At 39.6% G+C, this 23,472-nt stretch overlaps 1 protein-coding gene across 4 annotated transcripts in view; it reads left to right on the forward strand.

Annotated features, from left to right (window-relative positions):
* ST6GALNAC3 (ST6 N-acetylgalactosaminide alpha-2,6-sialyltransferase 3) overlaps nucleotides 1-23,472 on the forward strand; it is a 227,153-nt gene that overhangs the window by 152,270 nt on the left and 51,411 nt on the right. The window contains exon 4 of one of the 4 annotated variants that reach the window (XM_064455318.1): nucleotides 73-1,563. The exons of 2 other annotated variants lie outside the window; for them this stretch is intronic. In XM_064455318.1, the coding sequence (XP_064311388.1) occupies nucleotides 73-148 (76 nt within the window). In that variant the 3' untranslated portion in view covers nucleotides 149-1,563. Of the gene's footprint in view, nucleotides 1-72; nucleotides 1,564-5,511; nucleotides 5,603-23,472 lie in introns of those variants that run through there. One more of the 4 variants, XM_064455319.1, reaches the window with a different exon arrangement.

The following is a 23,472-nucleotide window of genomic DNA, read 5'->3' on the forward strand; positions in this document are numbered from 1 at the left end:
TGTACATAAATAATATTCATTACCAGACATTCACAATTTTTCATTAATGCATTTTACTTGGTACTTCCCTAGAGGGAGCATAAAGCTGGCAGCTTCTTCCACTACTTCACTGATGTTTTGGTATATTACATGTACTGAGACAACCTAAAGGATTTAAAGGAACATTAGGTAATTACTAAATGTGGCATCTGTGTACCTCAGTCCAGGTAAGTGGTTCTAAAGCCATCTATATCTTTGCCATGCATTAGAAATATAATGCAGTATGATATAGCAACATTTAACTGGTAATAACAGAGAAAACTGTAGTCTTCATTAAAGCAGCAGAGCTAATTCTGGTCTGATAAAGTGCACTGAACAGCCCTAAATAGGTTTTAATTAGCTGGCACCAAAGCTGCACCACCCTTAGGGGAGGGTAAAATTAATGAAAACCAGCAGCAAATAGATCAATGCTACTGGATGTTATTGCCTTAGGTGAAGGTGATGAGGAAGAAAGGAGTGTCTTTTAAGGATCATTTAGAAAACAGTCTGTGTTAAAAGTCACTTTCAAAAAGCGAAGATAAGATAAATCTGTGTTAATATCAGTGAAACAGCCTAATGTCATCCAGGAAGCAGGCTCCATTTGTGTTTATACTACGAACATCTCAGACAAACCACTCAGCACGGTATATCTGAGCAGTGCCTCTGATGGCACAGCTTCACATCCCCTCTTGAGGCTGATGGTGTGATCAGACCACTCTTGTCCCACTGAATGTGGAGGATGTCGAGCCCCAGCAAACAGCCAGTAATGCATGTGCTGATACCGCCCAAAGCACAGCTTACCTTGGTGTTTCTAGTCATGTTTGTTATAAATAACCACCAAAAAGAGCCCGCTGAGCTTTGCTGAGGAGATGTATTCTGAGCTCCTAAAATTCCCATTGAGAGACATAAGATAATGTTCTGAAACCCATCCAGTTTGGTGGACAATTGACTTTCCACACACTCTCTCTTAACTCTGACGACACCCATCCCATACCCAAACATTTCAGTTCAATTCAACATTCTATTGAGATTATTAGCTATACAAGCGTGTCTACAGGAGGCAGGCTCACTGAGCCGCCTTTGCAGTCAGGTGGCTATTTCTGAAGGATTTTTATTAATATCTTGGACAATTCTGAAGACACTAAATTGCTTTTGTGCTTCTCTTCCAGAAGTTCTTAGTTTCCTCTGTTCGTGCCAGATGGTGCTATGTGTTAGGTTGTGAGAAAGCTGTTTTATCATTCAAGGCAGAAACATGGATCATTCTGATCACCGACTTCTGCATCAAGATTCAGAATTTGGGGGTGTGCTCAACCTGCTATTTTATTCACTTCTGCTCACTAATTATTTATTACTTTGGCGATATAAGAGATCTATATTATATCTCTGTCATTTAGAGCTAACAAATTATATTCATCTAAAGTTTGGATTGACACTGTTAGACAACTGCAGTCATCACAGCTTCACCTCAGCTAATATGTGGTTTTTGATGTGTCTGACTAATCTACATGAAGCTGTAGTCTAGTAAAAATGTCAGTGAAATGAATAAATGAAATTACATTCTCTAAGGCTCAAGTAGTCGCAACTTCTATTGTTTGGTGATATTCTCTGTGAATCGAGGTAGTAGAGCTGTCGGTGGCCAGAACGTCAGTCTTATGCCATATTTCTGGTTGTTGGCTTGAATGAAATATTAGAGTAATGTTATTTCCACTTTCGCACTTGCCTACATATACGTATTATTTTCCCAATCAAGGCCATTCAGAGAAAATATAAAAACTTAGCTAGTGTTAGGTATTCTTTGCAGAAAGCAGTTTTTCATTAGGAAGTTGTGAACACTGACACTGTATCTGGCTCGGAGAGTTAGATTTTGGGACTTGGGAAGTACCTCCTGTTTGTGCTTTGTATTAACGTGTTTTTTTCTAAAGAAAATAAATTCTGGAAGATGAGTAGAAGTTCATTTCATTTTGAAAGGAAAATGAACAGAGTTAGAGTACATCAGCAACTTTAAATCACAGAACCCTTGGAAGAAAATGGTGGAAAAACTGGTTCAGACTGACAGGGAAATATATAATGCCTGTTGAAATGTATTTAAGGACAAAAATGAATTGTAGTTTACATTTTGACATAGTCTTCGTCATGGTGATGTAGTGGCTGCTGCTGCACCAAGGCAGCAAAAAGTTTTCAACTTCCTGTGAGCATCACAGCAAACCCCAAAATGTGTTTGATAGTGACCATTTTTCAAGTGCTTGATAGTGGATCTTTCTTGAACCATTGCTTGGCACTCCATTCTTTCTTTTCATAAAGTAATTCCTTCAAAAAAATGCTAAAGGATTTGTCCATCTTAATTCATGGAGGGTTTAAATAGTTTCATTGTCAGCTAAGACTGCTTTATTACCTGAAAAAACAGGGGTCGAAAGCATGAAACCTTAATGAAATAAATAGATTTTTCATTATAAAACACTTAAAACCTCAACATCTATTGCTATTTGTGGTCAATCACTGCACGGCTAACAACTGTTTTGGGGTTTATATTCACTTTTCCATTTTCTGGTAAAACACCAGTTGCTCCTGAGTGTCCTAGATTTATTCCCTGCCGCCCATTATTAACTGCATTTATATTTCTTTATGAAGATTTTCTTAATTAAGTTGAACATTCTTCTCTATTAGGCAGATGGAACTCAATAGAAGTCTGGTTTTTATTAACATGCCAGTAAATGCTGTACAAAGCACCAGCACTTTTGTTAAGAGACACAGCTTCTACTACATTACATTAATTACATAGTAGAGTGAAACTTTGTTTAAAAATATCAATATTAGCTAATATTTTGTGATAAAATGGCTGCATATAGATTGGTGTGGGCTTAGAGACCTACTGATTCTGTGGCAGTTGCTGACTTTAGCCATGGTGTTATTTCTTTTTACCTAATAATTTAAGTAAAGAAATACATAATCAGATCTACTTCACCTTTGTGCATTTTCACATGTCCTTTGAATTAATCCAACATCTGTTGCTTTTAATTTATCACATCTTCTTTAAGTGCCACTGAATCTGTTTTCTGCTCCTGACAAGCCGTATGTTAAATCTTTGGTGTGGTGTTTGGTAGCAGTGTTTGGTATTGTCCTGATTACATGCACTCCTTTTCCACCCTGCCCTTTAAGTATTCTGCAGCTTTTATGGTCAAGAGAGTATTGCTGATATCTCTCATGAGCAACACTGGGATTGCACATGTAGGTGAGGTTCTGCTTTGACTTTCCTCACATCCCATGAACATACACCTTTTGAAAGGATTATGTAAGTCAGTGATTCGTACGCTGGCAATCCTCGCAGCGCTGTGGATTGCAGTGGTTCCACTTTTTGCTGCTGGTGGTGAAGGTATTTTATGGTTGCAAAGGCAGAAGTCTTGGAGGGAAAAAACAGTAAAGGCATCGATTTTGAATGAAGCTTTTGGTGTTCATAGAAGCTCCACTGGATCATCTTCCATAGTTCAACATTTTTGATTTTTCAGATCGCAGTGTATAAAATAGACCTTGCTTTTCCTAAAGGATCTTAACATTTTAAAGGAAAAGGACTGATTTTTAAAAAATCAAGAAATTAATCTATTTTTTACTCTATCTTGCTGCCAGCTGAAATAGTTCTTTAAAAACACAGAGTGATTACCACTGAAGTCTGTACTTATCACCGGTTGTCACACAACAACACTTTTCTAAGATATTTAAGTAGAATAGAAAAATAAGTGCAAAGTTGCTATTACTTTAGTATGATACCTGTTGGTTACTGATAGCTGTGGGTTTTCTAATGGAAGCTCCCTGAAGTGCAGAGCCGTATTTACAGTCTTTAGCAAAATACAACATACTACAATTAAACTGCAAGAGATGCACTGGGAGCTTTTGTGTTGTAGAGTTGCCACTCAAGTGAGGATAGCAGCTTTAGGAGGTGGGGAATACAACACGTCAGTGATTTGTTTCTGCAGACAGAGAAGAGTTCCTGTACATCTGTCCACCCACTAGCTAGTAAAACTTACTGGCAAAGGCTTTTATAAGAAAAGGTGTATGAGAACTAATTTAAAATATCTCACTGAATGACGTCTGGAAAAGTTTATCTTCTCAAAGCTTTAAACAAGTACGCAACACTGCAAAAGAAAAATCTTTTAAAAGTAGAAAGAGTTTAGCCTGAACTGATGTTGGAGTATTTTACCTTAAAATGTAGAAAGATTAGTAAACAAATGCTGCACTGAAAATTTCATTGGTAAGAAATCAAGCCTGTGTAAAACCTCATACATATAAGTGGGAGGCAAACTGGGGGGAAATGGTGACTATTTTTTTTAAATTAGTTCAGAACTCAGTGTTAACTAGGCGCTTGCTTATGCACGTCTTCAGTGTGTATTTTTATCCATATAAAAACAAAACAGATGTTCTACACTGTTTTATTTATACGTCTGTTATCATGTATCCCATATAAAGAATTCAGGCTGCAATTTCAGAAGGGTGAAACTGTACAGATCTATATATACATGCACACATGGGTTTATAGCTCATGTCTTTAAAGGTAACTCAGGATTCACGGCCACGCTTCTTGGACAACATGATGTGCGACTGGGATATGCTACAACCTACATTTAGAAAACAATCACTGACTACATCCTATACAGTTCCTGTGATACTCAAATTCTCTGAGCTTTTAACAGTGAGGCAGCTATGCATTTAAAGAGTAACATGTGCAAGAGCAGCATGTACAATTTTCCTCCAGCATTCACATCTTCAGCAGGCTTTGGAAGCTATAACAGTTTGGAAAAACAGCTACAACTGTGGGGATTTATTATGAATCTTGAGGATTGTCCTGAAATAGTTTGTCTGACGTCCTGGATATTGATGATCAGCACGTAGCTTAGTTTGGGTGTGAAAGGAAACACTTTTTGATTACAATGTTCAAAGATTCAGCCATTCTATTTTCAAGACTTTGTAAGAAATTCTTGTTTGTAGTGGCCTTCAGTACAGCTGGGACTGCATACCAGAGACACCACTCATCTCAGAACATGACCAACCCTGTCAGGTACATTAGTATTCAGTAAACATGCAACTGCAATAGAAGAAAAGGTTTCTAAATGCCCATATATGTGCTTTGCAAGTTTGCTGTTACTATCCCATCCTGGTCTTTGGAGGCTCCTTTTTCTTTGTTTTTATTTTTTAAAGTCAGTCATCCCAGCAAGCATATCCCCTTTGCTATAGTCATACTGGTTACAGAAAGGAGGCATGAACTCCCTAACAGCATTCTTTACATGACTCATTAAAACTTCCGAAGCACAGGATTTGAAGAAAAACTTTTAATATTGCTGCAGATGATGTCACTAGTGTAGAAGACACAAAGAAAGGAAAGAAAGCGATAGGAGATGAAATCCTAAAAAACAAACAGCATGCTTTTATCTCAGCAATAAAAACAAAGATAAATGTCAGAAATATGTGCTCTGTGTTCAGTTTGCTCTCCATATGTTGTTTCAGAGTTTTCCTTGAAGTACATTCATAAGAGACGCTAGTGCTCCTGTCTCCAAAGAGCATCCCAAACATTTCCGTGAGAGCGTTTCCAAAAATATTGCAGATATCACAGAAGCCTTAAAATGCCTTTGTGAGGTGAGGAATATTTATCCCGTTTTTACAACTTGACTTCCCTGAAAAAAGGACACTGGGGAAAGCAGAAGCTATTGCTGTGCAGATATTCATGCCCACAGGGCTTTTTGAATGTTGTATGCTTACCATGAAGGTATTTCCATCTCTTACAGTGCTAATTTTGGGTTGGAATGGTCTGGAACTGCAAAATGGAACCAATTTCTGCTGCTCTATACCCTGTTTTCGGCCAAGCAGGGTAACGTTCCGGCACTTCCTTCCAAGTAAAATTAGCGGTAGTCCCTTGACACTTTACAGTCAATCAAAATATTAGGGAAAGAAAACAACTTGAACAGTATTTGCAAAGCAGTATTCCTCTAAAAGAAGAATTTTAGTTTCAATTTGTTCAAGTATTATTTGTTTTCCTATCCTGTGTCTATCCATCTTAGCATTGTCTCCACACCATTCTCCTCTCCGTTAAGAAATGTTGCTAGCGTTCTCTTTTATCAAGGAAGAATTGTGTCTGTGCTGGAGCTTGGTGGGAGTTTTTTTTGTGCTTTCTCTCTCTGCTGCTCTGATTTTATATTAGTGATGACACTGTTGAAATATATTTCATATTTGGAGTAGAAAAAAGCAGTGGTCCTTAGCTCCTCCGGGCTTATTTCATGGTCTTAAATTGCCTTTACCTTCTCTTCCAAGAAAGCACAGTGTTCAACAGAGTTGGATTTCAGCCTTATTGTACAGATCCTGCCAGGGACTCTCATCTGCAGCATCATCCTAGAGCCTTCTCACTCCTAGAGGTATTTTAGGTCTCACTCATGGAGTGCCTTGCGGATATGAAACTTGATTTAACTTTACATAGGATATCCTCAGGATATCCTCAAGTTTTATGTGTTGCTTAGACCTGTCTAAGCTTCCTGCCAAGCTACACTGCTTTGCTTGGTTAGGATAGAAGCAACAAATAGATGAGTTACTAAGGCCAGGTCATCGTATATCAGTGGGAAACAGTATTTCAGGCAATATTTCTGGATATGGTTGTTGCGTTAATGGTAGGAGTCTGAGGAGTGGCTAGGGGGACACCCTACCGTCGAGTCATGAGGTTCAGACAGGACCCCCTTGCTTTCTAAACTCATTCTCAGACATGAGTCTAGGTGCAGCTAAGTCCAGTTTTAGTCTCAGGCTTGGTCAACAGTTTACTTTCTAAGGGTTATACAAGTAACCACTCATCAGAGTATTTGTTGTTAGTAATGAATAGTACAATTTATTAAAGCAACAGATACACAGGTTCTTTGGATTACCGGTGATCAGATTGCTGGTTACAAGACACACAAAAATACTAAGAAGATGAGTAACACTGCTAGGCTACAAATGCATTAAGCAAATACGAAGCATTGGAGATTTAAAGTGAAGCTATAGAGAGGTTTATAAGTTTTCCCGGGGAAACAGATGGTATACCCAGATGTTTTGATCTTACCCAAAGGCGTCCCAGTGAGGGGGGGAAGGAGGCTCAGCCCGTCAACTGGTCCCAGAAGTCAGAGTGTTACGCGACGGTATCTTCCCCAAACCCTCTTTCTCTTCACACATTTTATACTAACTTTTACCTTCCAGGTGGAGCTTGAGTGACTCTAGTCATACATACCTTTATTATGATTGGTGTAGAATTTCCTCGCTTTACTTTTAAAAGCATAGACTAGAAGAAATTCAAAGCCCATGCCCAGTGAGGGGTGGTCGCACCTTAGAAGTGGGTAACTTTTGGGGTGGAGGTGTGTTTTGGTATTATAATGATATTATAATGAGCAAAGTTCACCAAAAGGACAGCATTTTGTCAAAAGTATGTATGATGGACTGTTGGCCCAGGGTGGCAAATATGCAGCGTGCCAGCTCCCTGGTACCTTGAGTTCCCATTTATCGCAGAGCCTGGCTGCGATGCCTCCACACCGCTCCACCCTCCGGACAGCTCCTGTTAGAGTCAGTACACCAAGTTCTCCTGGCATTGCTGACAGCTATGGTTACTAGGGAACTTCCGTGGAATGGATTCCTCACATATCAGCTGCACTTCACCCTGACAGCTTCTTCAATGCTGTACCTTTTAAAAACATAGATTTAATTTCTAAGTCACCTCCGGCAGTTATCCCACAATGGTTTAAAATGGTACTCGGGAGTGATATATTCAGGGAAGGCTTATTCCAGTTTCACTTCCAAGCTTTCAATTCTGGATCACTTAAAAGTTTTCTTCTGCTTTTGAAATAAAAACCAGCAATTTCATAGGTATTTGACCAGTTTCAGGATAGCAGTAGCGAGAGCAGCTCCACGTTTTCCTTAAATGTCTGTGACCAGACTGAGGCATATAATATAAACATTTTCTTCATTATTACTTTACATTTTTCCCTGAGGCTATCATATTGATTTCAAAACCATGGTCATCATTAAACTAAAATAGTGGCATTAATACATTGGTCTCTGTGGGTAGATTATAATAGAAAGTTTTAAAATAATTGCCCACTAATATGAGAGGTGGAAGTATGTATAGTATTATATTACTTGTAATGTAACCATTAAAATAACGATTACGTGATAATGAAAAGACTTGTTATGCTTTACTTTATCTTTACATAATGTTAAGAACTAAAGAAAAGAGGGAAGATTGTATCTAATTACATTTTACAATACTGTTGCGTTTCCTGTAAAGAGAACATTTTGCACAGAACTGTAGACGCGTGCCTCAGTAAAGTTTGTGTCCACTCACTATGTACTTCAAAATACGACTGTTTTAAAACCAATGGTTACAAGCTCTTTTTATCACATGGTACATACAGTCTTCACAAAGAACACTTTTGAAATTAAGTTATCAGAGGGAGACAAATCTTGCAACATGTCTGCGTTAAACAAAGATTTTAAAATAATTTTATGTCCTTCGGGTTTGATATGTTAGAAAAACAAAGGTAGCTAGACACTGAGTCAGTCAGTAGAATATCATCTCTCTTTAGGTGAACGAGAAATGTTAAATGTATGCATTATGATCTGTGGCAATTGTGCTTTAGTACTGTCTACTACTGAGTAGTATTGTCAGCCACGTGAGCAAGTCCCTTTTCTATTGTGTCGAGAGGTGGAACACGCAAGAACAAACAGGAAAACAGTGCTTTGACATGGGTAGAGAAGCCTCTCATCTTATATGTTGGGATATTGACCTCAAAGTTAAAAGTGCTTAGTTCAGGAATGCATCGATAGAGCTCCCAAATTATCTTAATGTCAAGAACATTTTGGTATTTGTATATCTAGATCAGACTACACTGATATTTAAAGATGCAACGAGATCATTCCCTAGTTTTCAATACTTTGTGTATTTTCTAAACATAATGTCATGGCTGAATGTTACCTTTAAATGCCAGGCTCATGCAAGTGGGAATTATATCATCTAATCCATTTCACTCCAAAATAGAATTAAGAGATATGAATTAAGCAGTTATGAACTAGGCATTAAAAATATAATTGCATTGATTTTTTCTAGGTCTTATACCAAATCATATCGATAGAAAATGTCTTTGGTCTAACAGTGTGATATTTAATTAGTTTATGTTAATTGCCTACATTTCAGAAACAAATGGCTTGATTTCTTTATTTAATGAATGAATGAACGACTTGTCCTTCTGCCATTCCTGTCAAGGGGAGGGGATTGTGGACTTCCACCTTTCTACCACATTCCCTGCTGCTCTTGCCCATAGCCGATGGGAAGGCTAAGGCACCTCCAGGCTGCCGGGGTGGGAGCGCTACAGAAGAGAGTGAGGCCGGAGGCCAGGTTAGTTATTTGGTGCATCCACCTACAGGATTGTGTCCTTGGACATGACAGTTCTTGTGTCTTTGCAAAGGTGGGGTTTGATTTTCTGTTCCAGTGAGCTAACTGGTGGGTTGGGTTTGTGAGCCACAGTGTACGTGGTTCTATGGTGGTGTTCAGAGGCTGGTTACTGTCTGAGTCTTTGTTTGGATGCCAGGAGAGCACGGTACGTACTAAGGCATACATTGTCTGTGAGGCCTGAGGCCTGGCCCCAAGCAATTCCTGAAGCATTTCGTCTTCCATGCCTTCTCCTTATGCCCATCTCGGACTCATCCATTTGGATTAGCTAACTTGAATCACAGGCTGTAATGTTGTTGCTGTACTTTGGTCACAAACTCTTCCTTGCTCATGTTTCTCTTTAATAGGATACTTGTTTCTATTCAGCACATTTCTTGCTTTCCTTCAAATATTTTTTTCCTCTCTGTCATAACTTAACTGATATTTTCCACAATTTTTCCTCTTTGATTTCCTGCCTCATTGTTTGTAACTGTGTCGCCTATATAACTTTCTTCTTTCAGCCTTTTGTCCTTTTATTGTGAAACATATTGCCTCAAACACACCTCCTGTTTTCAGCACAATCTCTTTTAAAACAGCTCACAGACCTGCAAGGTATCTGATGAAGAACAGCTCTCCCCTCTGTGCCCTTGCCCTTGCCCTTGCGCTTGTTCCCGGAACAGAACACCTGAAAGCCTGATCTGGAATTGCAGATCCCAACTCAGTACAACCAGTACTTAAAACAAAAACAAAATACCACAGCGGGATGTAGAAGCTGTGCATGATTATTTATTGATGATTGCTGGTTACAGCAATTAAAACAGCAGGGAGCTCAGATTTTGATCAGAAACCAAGTGATTTTTCTGTACACTTTTTATTGTAAAATGAAAACATAATATAAACCCATTGTGCTCAAGCTGTTAAATGCTAAGCTCTGGCATGACCTCCGGTATGAACAGCGCATGTTGACTCTTACATGAGTACGCAGCTTTGTATATGCAAGCATTGATAAAGGCTCGGAGCTGTTATACAGCAATTTATACATACGTATATACATGAGCTATCACAAATGCTTTGTGTCCATGTTCCAGTGTACCAAACACCCAGCACAATGATTTCAGTGTGAAAAGCAAAGGGATCTGGTATGCAACTGACCGACTGGAGCTGGGGCAGCCTTTCTGTGAGCTTCCAGCACCAGAAGGGTTCACACAGAGACTCACTTCATGTGCTCCGTAGTGCTAGCAACGAGCTGGTCCGCGAGGTTTGTTTTGGCTTTTTGTAAGTACTTTTCAATTATGACGGTACAAAATAGCCAGACTGTCAGTGACTTTCAGGTCTTTATGTGCTATAGATATAATTTATTTGCTTTTAGTTTTTGTAACATCACCAGCTGCTAAGGGAATTGATGTTTAATATGTTTTCTAAATAAGTAAAACTAAAGTATAAATAAATAATGCCTGGTTTATTAGTCCAGGTGTTTTCAGCATTGCTGAAAGTGGTTTGATGACAGCCACCACCACTAGCAGTGGAAAAAAACCTGATTTCTCAGTGATTATTATCATTATAATAAACCATAATTGAAAGATTACAAAATTGATTCTTTTAAAAATTAATGTTGCATGAGTGAGCAGGCTCTGTGGCATTCAGGTTTTTTCAGTAGAAGGAAAATGGCTTGTTTTATTCCCCAGTAAAAAACTGCTGATTTTCAAACCATCGCATTAGAGAAAACAGTCCCAGAGGGTTACAGGAGACAACAGACCTATGTCATTATGCTTTACCCTTTCCTGAAGGGTTCGGAGAAGAGCCAGAAACAAAAGAAAGTTACATTCATTATTGAAAGAGCCTTGGGAAAATCTGTTTGGCCAAGCAATTTTGCATGAAACAAGTGAGGAAATATTTGACTGCAAAGAACATAAACTCCTTCCATCAATATGCAATTTTCTGGATCCATTTGTTCAAATGATTATTAAGAACAGTTTCTGAATTTGCAGTGCTTTACAACTTCAAAGGGCTGTGAAAGCATTAACTAGTTAAATGGATGGAAGTGTTTTTTAATAAATAAATAAATAAAAGACCAAAGTCGGTTGTAAGACAGTTTAAAGCGCAAAGTATTGAAAACAGCAGGAAACCTGAGGACCTGGAACAGCAATCATAGAGTACCATCCGCCCCAATCAGGAAAGTGGGAACCACAGATTTATCTTTGATGATTTCCTGTAAATATGCCCTTTGAGGACAGATTGCCCTGCCCAGTCTTGTGGAAAAAGCTCAGAGTTACATCTCTTCTCATCACAACATATGGATCTCAGCAAGCCCTGCTTCTCTATTCTGAAATCACTCCTCAGGTGGAAAAGTCTGAACAAAGAAGTAGTGAAATATTGTTGCAAAAATACTGGTTAACATCCTTCAAACCTGGTCAGTTTGACTGGAAAACAACTTTCTGAGGGTTTTTTTTCCTGGCCATTTTCTTCAGTAAGGTCTGTCCAGTTTTCCAGACCTTCTGCTATCCTAATAGAAGTGGTTTTATTGATGATTTCCTTCACTTCAGAAAACCATGTCTCACTTTTCCCTAGGATGGAGCAGTATAGCTTTGCTTCCCCTAAGTGTGCAGCACTGTGTGCTAAGGGCTGGGGAAGGTACGTTTGGGTCTCTGAGTGCCCCCAGCCGCACACTCTACAAAGGACTGCATCTGCTTTGTGACATTGTCAGCCAGAGGGCTGTTCTGTGTTTTGGGGGTGGCTAGTGCAGACATGGGGATCCTGTCTTGCTTCCTCACTACCTCTTTGTAACACTTTGCCTCTTCTGATCTTGTGTTATTGGGTCTGAAGGGCTGGGAGCTGGGCTGCAACCAGCAGTGTTGCTTCTTGATAGCTTGGGGTTTCCATTTAGTGCCATGTCCCACATTCATGAGACACAACATCAAAAAAACCCAAGATATTGAGGTTAGTTGTGGCTTATTCTTTTCCCATATATATCCTGAAGAGAACCCATGCTATTCCATTGTAAAGCTGATGTTAATGCACCATTTCACATTGTCCAGATAGTTTCAAGTTTCTGAAGAAGTTTTCCGTGCTTAAATTTACAGTAGACATGCAACCTACCACATTTCGTACGTATGCTCTTAGTTGATGACAACCTCCTGCTGGTCTTATGCAATGCAATGTTTTATTAAATAGAGGGGCGGGTCCCAAGCCCATCTTGCTTCCTAAGATTGAAGCCAGTGTTCTTCCTCCAGTTTGATTTCATTAATAATATTTTGCATTGCATAATGCGTGTCATCTGCAGACCTTAAAGCACTGCAGGATGTTAAATCAGCTTTAATGTCACCATTTTCCTGATTGTAAAACTCATGCAGGGAATCATTTGTCAAGTTATGCACAGGTATCATCCTGCAAGCCTATGGCAGAGCTATGAAGATATCCTTCAGCCAGGGTTCCCAAATGGCCCCTGATGTTCAGAAAGCACAAGAGTGTATTCTTGCCTATGTAATTCATGCTTACCTGGGAAGCAGTCCTGGTTGACCCAGTGATGGTCAAATCCATATCAAGTGCATTTTTATAAACAGGGAGAAGTGGAACTTCCTAAGTGAATTCACTAGAAATTTTTAATTTCCTGAAATTCTCTATGACTAGACTCAGCTTTTATGTCCTGGCCTCTGTGCAAAGATGGGCTTGTATTGTTTAGCTGAGCCTTGTTTAAAGATCACACTTTGCAGGAGGGAGGGGCAATCATTAGATTTGGGAAGGAATCTTACAAGACATGCTGGAGCACTCCACATTTGAGCAGTTGCATTCCTGCCACTTCCCAGCAGTCAGCACTGCCCATCAAAGAAAATCACTAAAAAGCTCTGCTACATCATTCTTCATTTACATTAGAAATGGCTCTAAGCAATAACAGGATTACAGCCAAAAAGTGCTAGCACTTTATCATTCATTTATTTGATTTAATATATAGAGGTACCTATTTGAAACAGCATTTACTTTTCTTGAGCTCATCATAAAACCCACTCTGAATGGAAGTGTTTAAGATAATGATGAGTCCAATTAATTCCCTTAGAACAGCAGGACTGGAATCAGATACACTATTTCTCTTTTCATTAGGCATTTCTGGGCTGCTAAGAGTGATCTTATAGCATGAAAGGAATGAAATTAACCGAAGCAAACCTGATGAAAATAGTCCACAATATGCTGCTATTCTTCCTACCCAACACAGTAAACTGTGAGCTGAGATGCCTTTGCGGTGGCATCCAGATAGCATTATCAGAACCTGATGCAAACCTTCATTTCAGGAAAGGTGGAAAAGCTGTGCTTGCTGTGTGCTGTGGATTTCCCTTCACCTGCACTGTGAATTGAACAGTGTTACAGCTTTCTCAGCCAGCCATTACCACCTTCTCCTCTCCTCTCTGCCACCAAATCCCTGGAAATCCAAGCCTGGTCTGAGCAGCAGATCTTTAATCTGGTTCTCAACATGCACATCCCCCACCAAAGTCAGGAGGTCAGCCGTGTTGCACTTCTTGCTGCATCAGGAGCTGGTTTCTCTCTTCAAGTGAGCAAAATGTTTCAATTAGTTCTAGGAAATCTGAGAGCTGTCAGCTAAGTTTTGCCAGTGTTTTATTCCTGTTTACGTTTCTTGATCATCAATAACTACTGTTTATAATCAGTGGACATGGCACAAATACGGGTAAAAAAATTTTCTACAGCACCTCCTTGACCAAATAGCCTGCATTACATCTGAAAATGAAACAGTTCCCTGAGTAATTTCAGTGTCTTGAATTTTTTTTCTACTCAAGTATTTGGAATTCCCATGAAATATTTAGAAAACAGAACTGGGACCACTACTGTAGGCTGTTTTCATTAGTTGAAGAAGCAGAGATTTGCTGGTAACATTTGTCTAAATCGCTTGTGCTGTTTTTCCTAAACATGATTAAGAAGTTCTGCATGATTCCTGGTGTTGCAGATATCTTAGTATTATCATGTGCTAGTAGTAGTAGTAGTAGTAGTAAATAAAAGATGCTGGGAGTATACTGAAGACTGAGGTTTTGCAGTGTATCCTGTCCATGTCTAAAAGTAACATTCTCCAACATCACAGCAGATTCAAATATCTAGATGCTATGTTTCAAGCAGAAAACCTTGTTTCTAATGTCTTGGTCTCTCTGCCCATTCATGCCTTTTCAAAGTGTGCGTTGAGAGACATGATAATTTTGTGAAATGAACATTCCCTGCACCAGAACCTGGTAAAAACTTTCCAATTCTGTGAGTTTGCATGAGACCCAGTTCATGGTAACACTGCTGTCCCAGCTTTGGCTTCTCTCCTGAGCAAAGATCGCTGGTCCAACTAATGTAAACCGGTCTTTTCCTATGTACATGAAGCACTGCCACAGACTGGTGAAACTACAAGGTTACACCAGTTTGTCTAATCTAGACTTGACCTTAAAGCTCTGTGGTGAAAGACTCATATAGTAAATGAATGTAGAGGTTTATTGTTTAGTAATATTTTTAAACATTTTTAAGAAATCTGCAGTATACAGTTCCATCATTGCTTTAAAAGTGAAAGACTCCAAAGTGTAACTCAGACTCTGATGTGCAAAAGGAATGAATTGAAAGGAGTGGCTAGGAAGGCAATGTGATACAGAGAACCTCAGCTGAAAAACTTCTGAGAAAATACTGTTTAAAGTCAAAGTTACAAAGTGCATGCTGAGGACCAAGCCTGTTGGTTTCAAATTAAAGGGTCACATAAAAGTTATATCTGCTGTGTCTAATCTGCAGTAATTGATTCTTCTGATTCCTAGGGGAACCCTCTCTATTTAAAGTACAGTTGAACTCCAAATTACCTTACAGTGTTACAGTTTAAGAAGTCATATCAGCCTAGCACTGAGCGGTACCGAGTGGGGTGCAGATGCACGCACAAAGTTTAGACCCTTTTCACTTCTTTATTTCATGCCCTTTGGATGCTAAGGAGTCCAATCAGCAGCCTTTCCTTAATCAGCAGCCTTGTACTTAACTGATGCTTTCATTTCTTACATTCCTGTGCATGGCAGCAGAACAGGAGAATTCAAAATGCTATGGTTTGCTTCAATTCAGGCAGGCTTATGGGTTGGTTTTTCTTTTCTGCCTTCTTGTATGATTCCTAAAAAATCACCTGTAATCACCCATGTAATATCAAGGCTAATACAATAGCCTGATTTTCATCATTGTTTGAATAAGTTTTCAGGAAAAGGTTAGAATTCTGCTCAACCATTACCTTATCTATCAGAGGAAAATGTAGCCTCCGTGCTCTGTGCTGCGCCTCAGCCGCTGTGTGGAAGATTATATGAAGATAAGTTGTATCTCATCATGTGATCCGCACCGTTATGGATTATAGAAGTATTGGCTTACAGAATCAGTTTTTAGCATTATTAGTGGCCATAACTTTAGTCGTCAGTTCTACAAAAGAGTCTGGCTGAAACTAACAAACTGTGTGTATCTGTATTTGTAACAACTGTCTTGATAGTTTCACATATCAGTTCAATAAAACATCTTCCACTCAGGGGAGACATTTGGGCAGGAATATCTCGGTGACATCCCTGCCATCCCCATTACCATCACTACACACTCAGAGCAATATAAGTTTTAAAAATTGATTGAGTGTGTATTTACAACATGGATCATGAGACATGTTTTTTTAATGGTGAGAAACTCCCAATGATGCATTCTGTCATCTGTAGCAGTGATTTGGATTCTCTGATTTTAGTGCTACAGAATACAGTCATAAAACTTTTAGACCCTTAATGTCATAGGGTGCAGCTTCTTGACACAGAATGCTAATGTAAAAGGAGATAGCTACTGCAGGCAAGAGTTCCCAACCCAGTAAAAACCAAAGGCTTGCATTAAACATAGTTAACTAACTGACTGAATTTGTATTCTTAACATGTTAAATATAAAATATAGAGAACTTCATTGAAAGGGCTTAAGGTTGAGATGTAAAACCCCTAATGCAGGTAGACTTTCAGTGGGTCGCTTGTGCAGTGTGGAGGACAGGCATTTGGTTTAGGTAGTTCCCTCACCTCCCTTCAGGCAGTTTTCAGTAAGCACCTCTGAAAAGTATTTTTCTGAAAGAGTTGTCTGAAGACAGGTGAAACAAATTTTCCGCCCCTTCTCTGTTGACTAAAGAGAGTCTAGAAGCTTGACCTAGACACTTAACCCTTCATTCACAAAGGAAGGTGAGGTAAATTGTGGTTAAGTGTATTCTGTTTATGCATTACATCTTCTAATAGGTATGTGCAGTTATCTTAGCACGCGGTTGTACTTAGTTCAAGGTTTTGGAAAAGGCATAAGAGAGGTGGTATCTCTCACGTTCTTAGTACAGCAGAAAGTCTGTCTGCTATATCACCCTCTTTTTGGGATGGTTACCACCCCGGTTCTTAAGAATTATTTATTTCTGGCAACATAGAACTGGGTCTGAAAATTAATTCCACACTGGGACAGAGGGAAAAAATGACATGAAAAAGGGAGTGAGAGAGGTAAAAAAAACCCATAGAAGTTTGGCCAGATAGCTGGAGTGCCTTTTCCAAGTGTAGGAATAATAACCTTTAAGTATTTTTTCATGGAAGTGCCTATAGGGAACAATATTGGGAAGCTTTTAATTGTTATGGAGAAGTCCTACAAACATCCTAGATGTATTAGAGTTCCCTTGGATATAGAAAAGTCTTGACATATCTACTCAGTGAGATTACTGTCCAAAGTTATCTGGAATCCTTCCAGTGCAAAAACTTAGTTTAGAAATGGCCGAAATTGTTTCGCTCTAGTTCTGTAGTGACTAAACTCAGCTGGGACATACAGGCCAGCAGTACTGTGGATTTACGTATGTGAGCATGGCTGGCAGTTTTAGTTGACTGCCTTTTGTTCTGAAATTCATTCCTCCCATTGGCGCAGTAACGTTTGGTCTTCTCAGTTCTTAGAGCATTGGTTGGACACAGGCTATTTTTCACTAAATTTGCATTTTCTTTTCAAAGAGAAGGGGGAGAAGTTAATTGTGCTTGTTTGGGGGAATGCCTTTTCTTTGTAACAGGTAGACCAAAGTATCTGCACTGAGAGGTGCATGTTTGTTTAGGAACTCACATTGTAAGCCTTTAGTACACCAGTAGGTTGATAATTTGGCAATACGAGTGTAGACAGAGCTTGCTTTCTCTATAGCACATACTCTCCTGACCGCGTAATCTTACCCTGTGGGACCTGTAGAGCTGTAGGTGGGTCAGACTTGTCTGTAGACTGTTGTGTGACTCTACCTAACACTTAGCGTTGTTACCTGTTCCCCCGTGGGATGTGGGACCAAGGGCACAGCAGTGAACCCGCTGGAGGGAATAATAGGAAAGCAAATCTCTTTGCAAAGGAGTAAGATGCCTTAAGCTGATGCTCGACTGTATTTACAGTGCCTGTTCAGGCCCGTGTCTCTGTGACTAACCTTTTGTGGCGTCTGCCGTCCAGGAGTGAATTGACTTTCCCATCTGTCGTGAGCAGGTTTCCGCTCTGAATGTTACTCTTCCAAATGTTTCCTGCTGCTCAACAGCGCTAAAGCTGTTAACAAGAGTGCACCCACCGTCCAGGCTGGGGCCTCGGGAAAGGCTTGCAGTAAGTCCTCATGACATTGCTGCCTTCTCTGCACGTGGGCCCAGGATCCCCTACTGCCCACCCCTCACAGTGTAGAGCCATTGCGGGGTTCCAGCAGCCCAGCGGATGGCAGCTGCCCCACAGTAGTTGGGGCTGCTTGAATCTCCATCACCTTCCCATGCTTTTGGGAGCTTCAGGTGTTGCCGCAGTGGTATGATAGTTGAATGGATGGGATCCAGCTCTAGCAGGCTGTCTTTCTTTGTTCCAGCTGTTCACAGCTGCTCTACAGCTGATTGAAAAGGCATTTACTCCCCTCATGTGAATAACCTTCAGAAAGGATCAGGAAGTCAATTGTTCAAAGCACATAGAGTCAGTGCAAGATGTGTGTCCAGGAGCCATTAAGAAGAGCTGCTTGGTGGTGTTTTAGGGACTGGCAGGTAGCTGCAGCAACTGAGGAGAATTTAGAGCTGGTGAGAGGGGTGCAGAGGGTACCTAGCACATGACTGTTAGGATTTTAAAAGCTCTGTTTGCACCTCCTTTTCCAGAGCAATATCGAGCATACATCCCCTGTGGTTTTTAGTCTGTCAATTCATCTGTGAATGGAGCAAACATTACTTTAATTGTAGTTCATTAGTTCCATCTGGTGCCAGGGTGGGGAATGGAGACCCTTTCCTACCTTACAAAACATTATATACCTTCCCTGCCAAGCTGCTCTACTGACTAATAGAGCCTGGGGCTAACTCTAAATGTAAAGTTTTAGAGTTGTTTCTCTGTTGGCCTTCCCACAGATGCACACTTGCCTCCCTAGACCTGGCCACTGTCTAAAGAAATTAAGACCAACAATATTATATTTAAAGCAGTAGTACACCATATGCAAGGCCAGAGATGCTCTGTGTGATACCCACAAAAACGGGTATCTGTCTGCTTTTTTTCATTCCCTTTAATCGATAAAAATATGATTTCCCCCTCGTTCAAAGGAAATTGAATTTTCACATAGCAGGGGAAAACAAATGCCCTTCAGCATTGCTGTCAGTGAATTGGGGCACCAGATGTCTTTTAAACAGGTCCAGCATATTGTCTCTCCATTTCCAAGTCACTCTTTTGTGCTTCTATTTATTGTAGGCAATTATGCTTTGACCCAAAGACATAATCCTAGTGGAATTAAAAATCATGTGCCCTCTTTGTATAAAAAAGCTGAGTCTGATTTTATGGAAAAGAAGTGTAGAGAATGAATCTAATGGGAAATTAGGCAGTAGTATTTGATGACTGTAAATGTATTTATTTATAACAGCTAATCTTGGTGGAAATGAAGAAATAAGATGAAATAATTAACTTTACTATTTATAAAAGATTCTCTTCTATCCACTGTGAAATACAGCCACCTCTGGGATGAAATGCAATGGCTGCTAAACAGCACATAGGCATTTAAGAAAGAAGGGAAAGACGAAAGGTGCATTTGACACAGTGGGGAAACTGCAGCATGGAAGGAAAATGTTTTCATAAAAATGTTGTCCCTTTTTGTTGACAACGTATTTTTAACTGGCTCTTGTAATTATTCAAACTGGAATTTGGTCATAAAAGGAAAATGCCTTTGGCCTTGCAGCACGCGTGCTGATATTTTTAATAGCTTCGATACAGAAAAAGCACTTACTTTGCAGTAAGAAAGAACACTTACTCTCTGAAAGATAAAGGGCTTCATTTTCCTCTCACAAAGACCAGTTTTACTGATGATTTCACTGGAGTTATTGCAGCCTTAGAACAGTGCAAGTGCAGGAGGAATCGGGGCCGTCACTCCAGCAGCACCGGGACAGAGGTAAGAGTGCTGCCTCCTGAATTAACAGCCCTTTTCATAAACCCAGGGAATGAAGGAGTAATAAAGAGGTTGGCTGGCTGTTGATGAATTCTCTGACCGTGTGCAGTGTATCCTGGAGCTCCAGTTAAACCTTTATATATCTCAAGAGAGAAAGAGAGCGGATGATATTGTAAAGAGCACTTTGCCAAATAAAATAGAAAGATCCGTGGGATTGTTGCACTATTACAAATGTCAGCACACAATTAGGAGTCAGTTTATATATATAAAATGTTTTACGGAGCTTGCTGAGTGAAGTTTGCAGTTTATAACAGGAGACCTATTGAAAGATAAACTACCATCTGTGATACACATTCTCACAACTTCCTCTGCTTAAATTAGATCACTAAATTTAAATACAGTGTATGCTATTTCCCATATAACTATTACCCTCAAATCAATCCACATTCAACCAGTATTATTTAACTTACATGCCGACTGAAAGTTGGAGGGAGGTTGAGTCTTGATAAAGTGAAAAAAAGGCAGCAAAGTGATTTTAGTATCTTAGCATCATGGACTAAATGTGGGAAGCTAACTAAGAAAACAATCCGCAAGGAGAGATGTTGTGAAAGCGGGCACGTTGTGGCATTGATTTGTATTAAATGCTGGGGGGACAGAGAGAGACAACTTGGAAGATTTGCTTTTCATTATGGTATGAATTGATGTTCAGCTACTAAACTGAAGTAGGTTTGCATAAGAGTTACGACTGTCAAAAACCATTTGGAATTTCATTCTGTGCAGAGAAATTAAAATTTTGAGTGATTATGTGAAAGACTTTCTCTGCTGAAGCAAGATTATAAAACCAGTGCTTTCCCTTGTTACTGGATCTTTAGATTAGGTATAATTCTTACTGTTTGTTTTATCTCATCTCAAACGCTTTTTAAGAGACTTGCTGAATTAATATCCTATTAAATTCAAGAAACTATGGTGATGGAACAGTATGCTTGAGATTTTAACTGCATATAAAGATATTCAATGTTATAGGTCATACGGCTAATGTAAGTCAACCATCTGGGTGTATGCATACAAGAAATATTTATTTCAATTTATAAAAGCAGTGTAATTGAGTACACTGGGCAGATACACCATTAATTACATATTACAATGCAGTCTGATCTGATATCTGGAGCAGAACACTCGAAATTCAGAATCTCTTGACATTTTTCATTCATTTCCATAACAATCAACCACTCAAACCACTCAGTTTTGAAGGAAATAATGACACTGGAAAAGGACTGAGTTTTACAGCATGCTTTCAACATCCTGGCTTCAATTAAAGTGGAAGAATATATTCTGAAATCGTAAGACTTGTCCTTTGAACCAGCATCTGCAGATGAACATGCATGATTCCCATTGGCATAAATTTCCCAGATAAGCTTAACTAAATCTTGGAAAGCAGAGCGATTTTGAAGGGTCTCAAAGTTAGGACTGTTATATTTCACAGCTACGGTATTTTACAGCATTTGAGTATTGCTAAGTGGTTGCTGTAGGAGTTATGGGCCTATTATTATAATTGCATTCTAGAAATAGAGAATTTGGCCATACTGCTTTATCCTCACAGAACTGTTAGAACAATCAGACAGTAGAATTCACTGCGAGATCCTAATGGACATTGTAACTGTGGATCTCAATGACCCGATCAGTGAAGAGCTGTCAGATAGTGATGCACCATAGAAAATGCATAGGTAAGCTTTTGTGTATTTAAAGCTTTTAGCCTAATTTTTCACTGTTTGTGGCTATCATCTGTTTTAAAAGAAACAATAAAACAACAAAATCACCCACTTGATGACAGAATCAAATATTGGTTTGCATTTATATAATCAGATGTTGAGATAAAAGCACAAAATGTGTGCACTCTATCGAATGCATGCCCACTGAAATAAATGCGCTTGTGTTTTCTTTTCAGAAAGGGTTTCTAGACCTGTAGTAACAAGCCTTACGTTTTTTCACTGGCATGCAGGGTCACAGCTTCAGTCAGCTGTCTTACCTTCAAGTCCCAAAGTGTGTTGGTTTTCTTGCTTTTTGAACTTCGGCTCTTTGGTGCAGTGAAACAGCACTGTTGGGAAAAAAAACCCAGATGCTGCAAGGAGTCTCTTTGGAAATGCCACATGTGCTCGTCATCACATCTGCATTGACACATATTGTGGAGCTTCTCCTCTGAGTCCTGGTGTAGATTCTGGGCTGGGAACAGGAGCTGGTTTGAGGTGTCAGTCAGTGTTTTAATGCCATCATTCCCAGGTGTTCAAGGCTGGAGCTGAGCCTCCCAAGTTGGTGACATTTTAGGAGGATAAATATGGACTTCTATTAATTTGTGTTCTTGTTCTTGGGCTTCCTGAATTTGTTTTCTAGCTGTTCTCTGAACTAATGATGCCTAGAAAATTTCTTCTGTTTTAGCAAAAGTGACACCTCCCATCTAGTCAATTGATTCCAGAAAGCAAGGCTCAAAGAATTAGAGATATTGTAAACTTTGCAATATAATTGTGAAATCTCACGGCTTGAGGGTCTTGCCATAGAAGCAAAAGATGTTTGGATCAAGTTTTCCTATATTTATCTGGATGGTTTACTGCACTGTAGAGGATAAGACATCCTGGAAAATGGTCTTGCTACGTTTTTAATGTAACAGCCCATACATGATTAACTTTCCTTTTCTCGCTGTAGAGTCATTTGAGTTAAGGTTGCTGCCAGCTTTTCCCTTGGACTCTCAGCAGAGGCAATGAGTGAGGCAGGGACAGGTCTGTTGAGAGATCCTTGAACTGTGCCAAAGGTTCAACTCCCTGTGCTCTTCAGGTATGACTATGCTAATAAATTTGCATTTCCTCCCCCAAGCTCACATCCCTTTCATCTTAACTGTAGCCTCTTGTACGATATGCCTTACTGGCTTGCAGCCAATGTCGTGTCCTGTGAGGCTGAGGAAGGTGTTACAAAGACAATACAGCAAAATGGAACACTTCAATCCGAACAGTGCAAACTTCCTCAGAAAAAATGGGCTTTTAATAGCTCCAAAAACACAGTGCCCTCTCTACTCTGCCACACCAGTTACTAGCGATAATGCATTATAGAAGAGACTGATAAATTTGTTACAGAGCTCAGCCATCAATACATTTCACCAGTAGTGGCTTCTATCCTTTTATCAGCTCAGCTGTGTTTAATAGCTTTGTACTCAGATGACAATTTAAGTGATACTAGACCATTACTTTTGGATTATGATCCAGGGACCTGACAAAAAAGAAGCTAAAGTGTTAAACCTTAGGAAAGGCAAATGTATGCAGTCAAAAATACATTACTGCATCATGTCCTGATGACAAACGTAACCATAAAAAAAATCAGACCATATTATTTTTCGCAGACTTTGCCAAGCAAAACGTAGAGGTCTGTATAAGAGGCTTTTTAAAAACCCTGTTATTTTCTGGAAATCTTCGGATGCTTACTCTGGGACTGCACTGCTGATATACTGCATTGGCAGCATCACTTCGGCATTACTGGGGAAGCTTTGTGTAAGTTCCCTTTCACACCTACCTTCCAGGATGAATCGGTCCTTTCTGATGACACTGGAGACCAGCTGAAACTGAAAATGAACCTCACATGCTTTGAAAGCAGAGCC

The sequence above is a fragment of the Phalacrocorax carbo genome, chromosome 6 (assembly GCF_963921805.1).
Source record: "Phalacrocorax carbo chromosome 6, bPhaCar2.1, whole genome shotgun sequence".
NCBI lineage: Eukaryota > Metazoa > Chordata > Aves > Suliformes > Phalacrocoracidae > Phalacrocorax > Phalacrocorax carbo.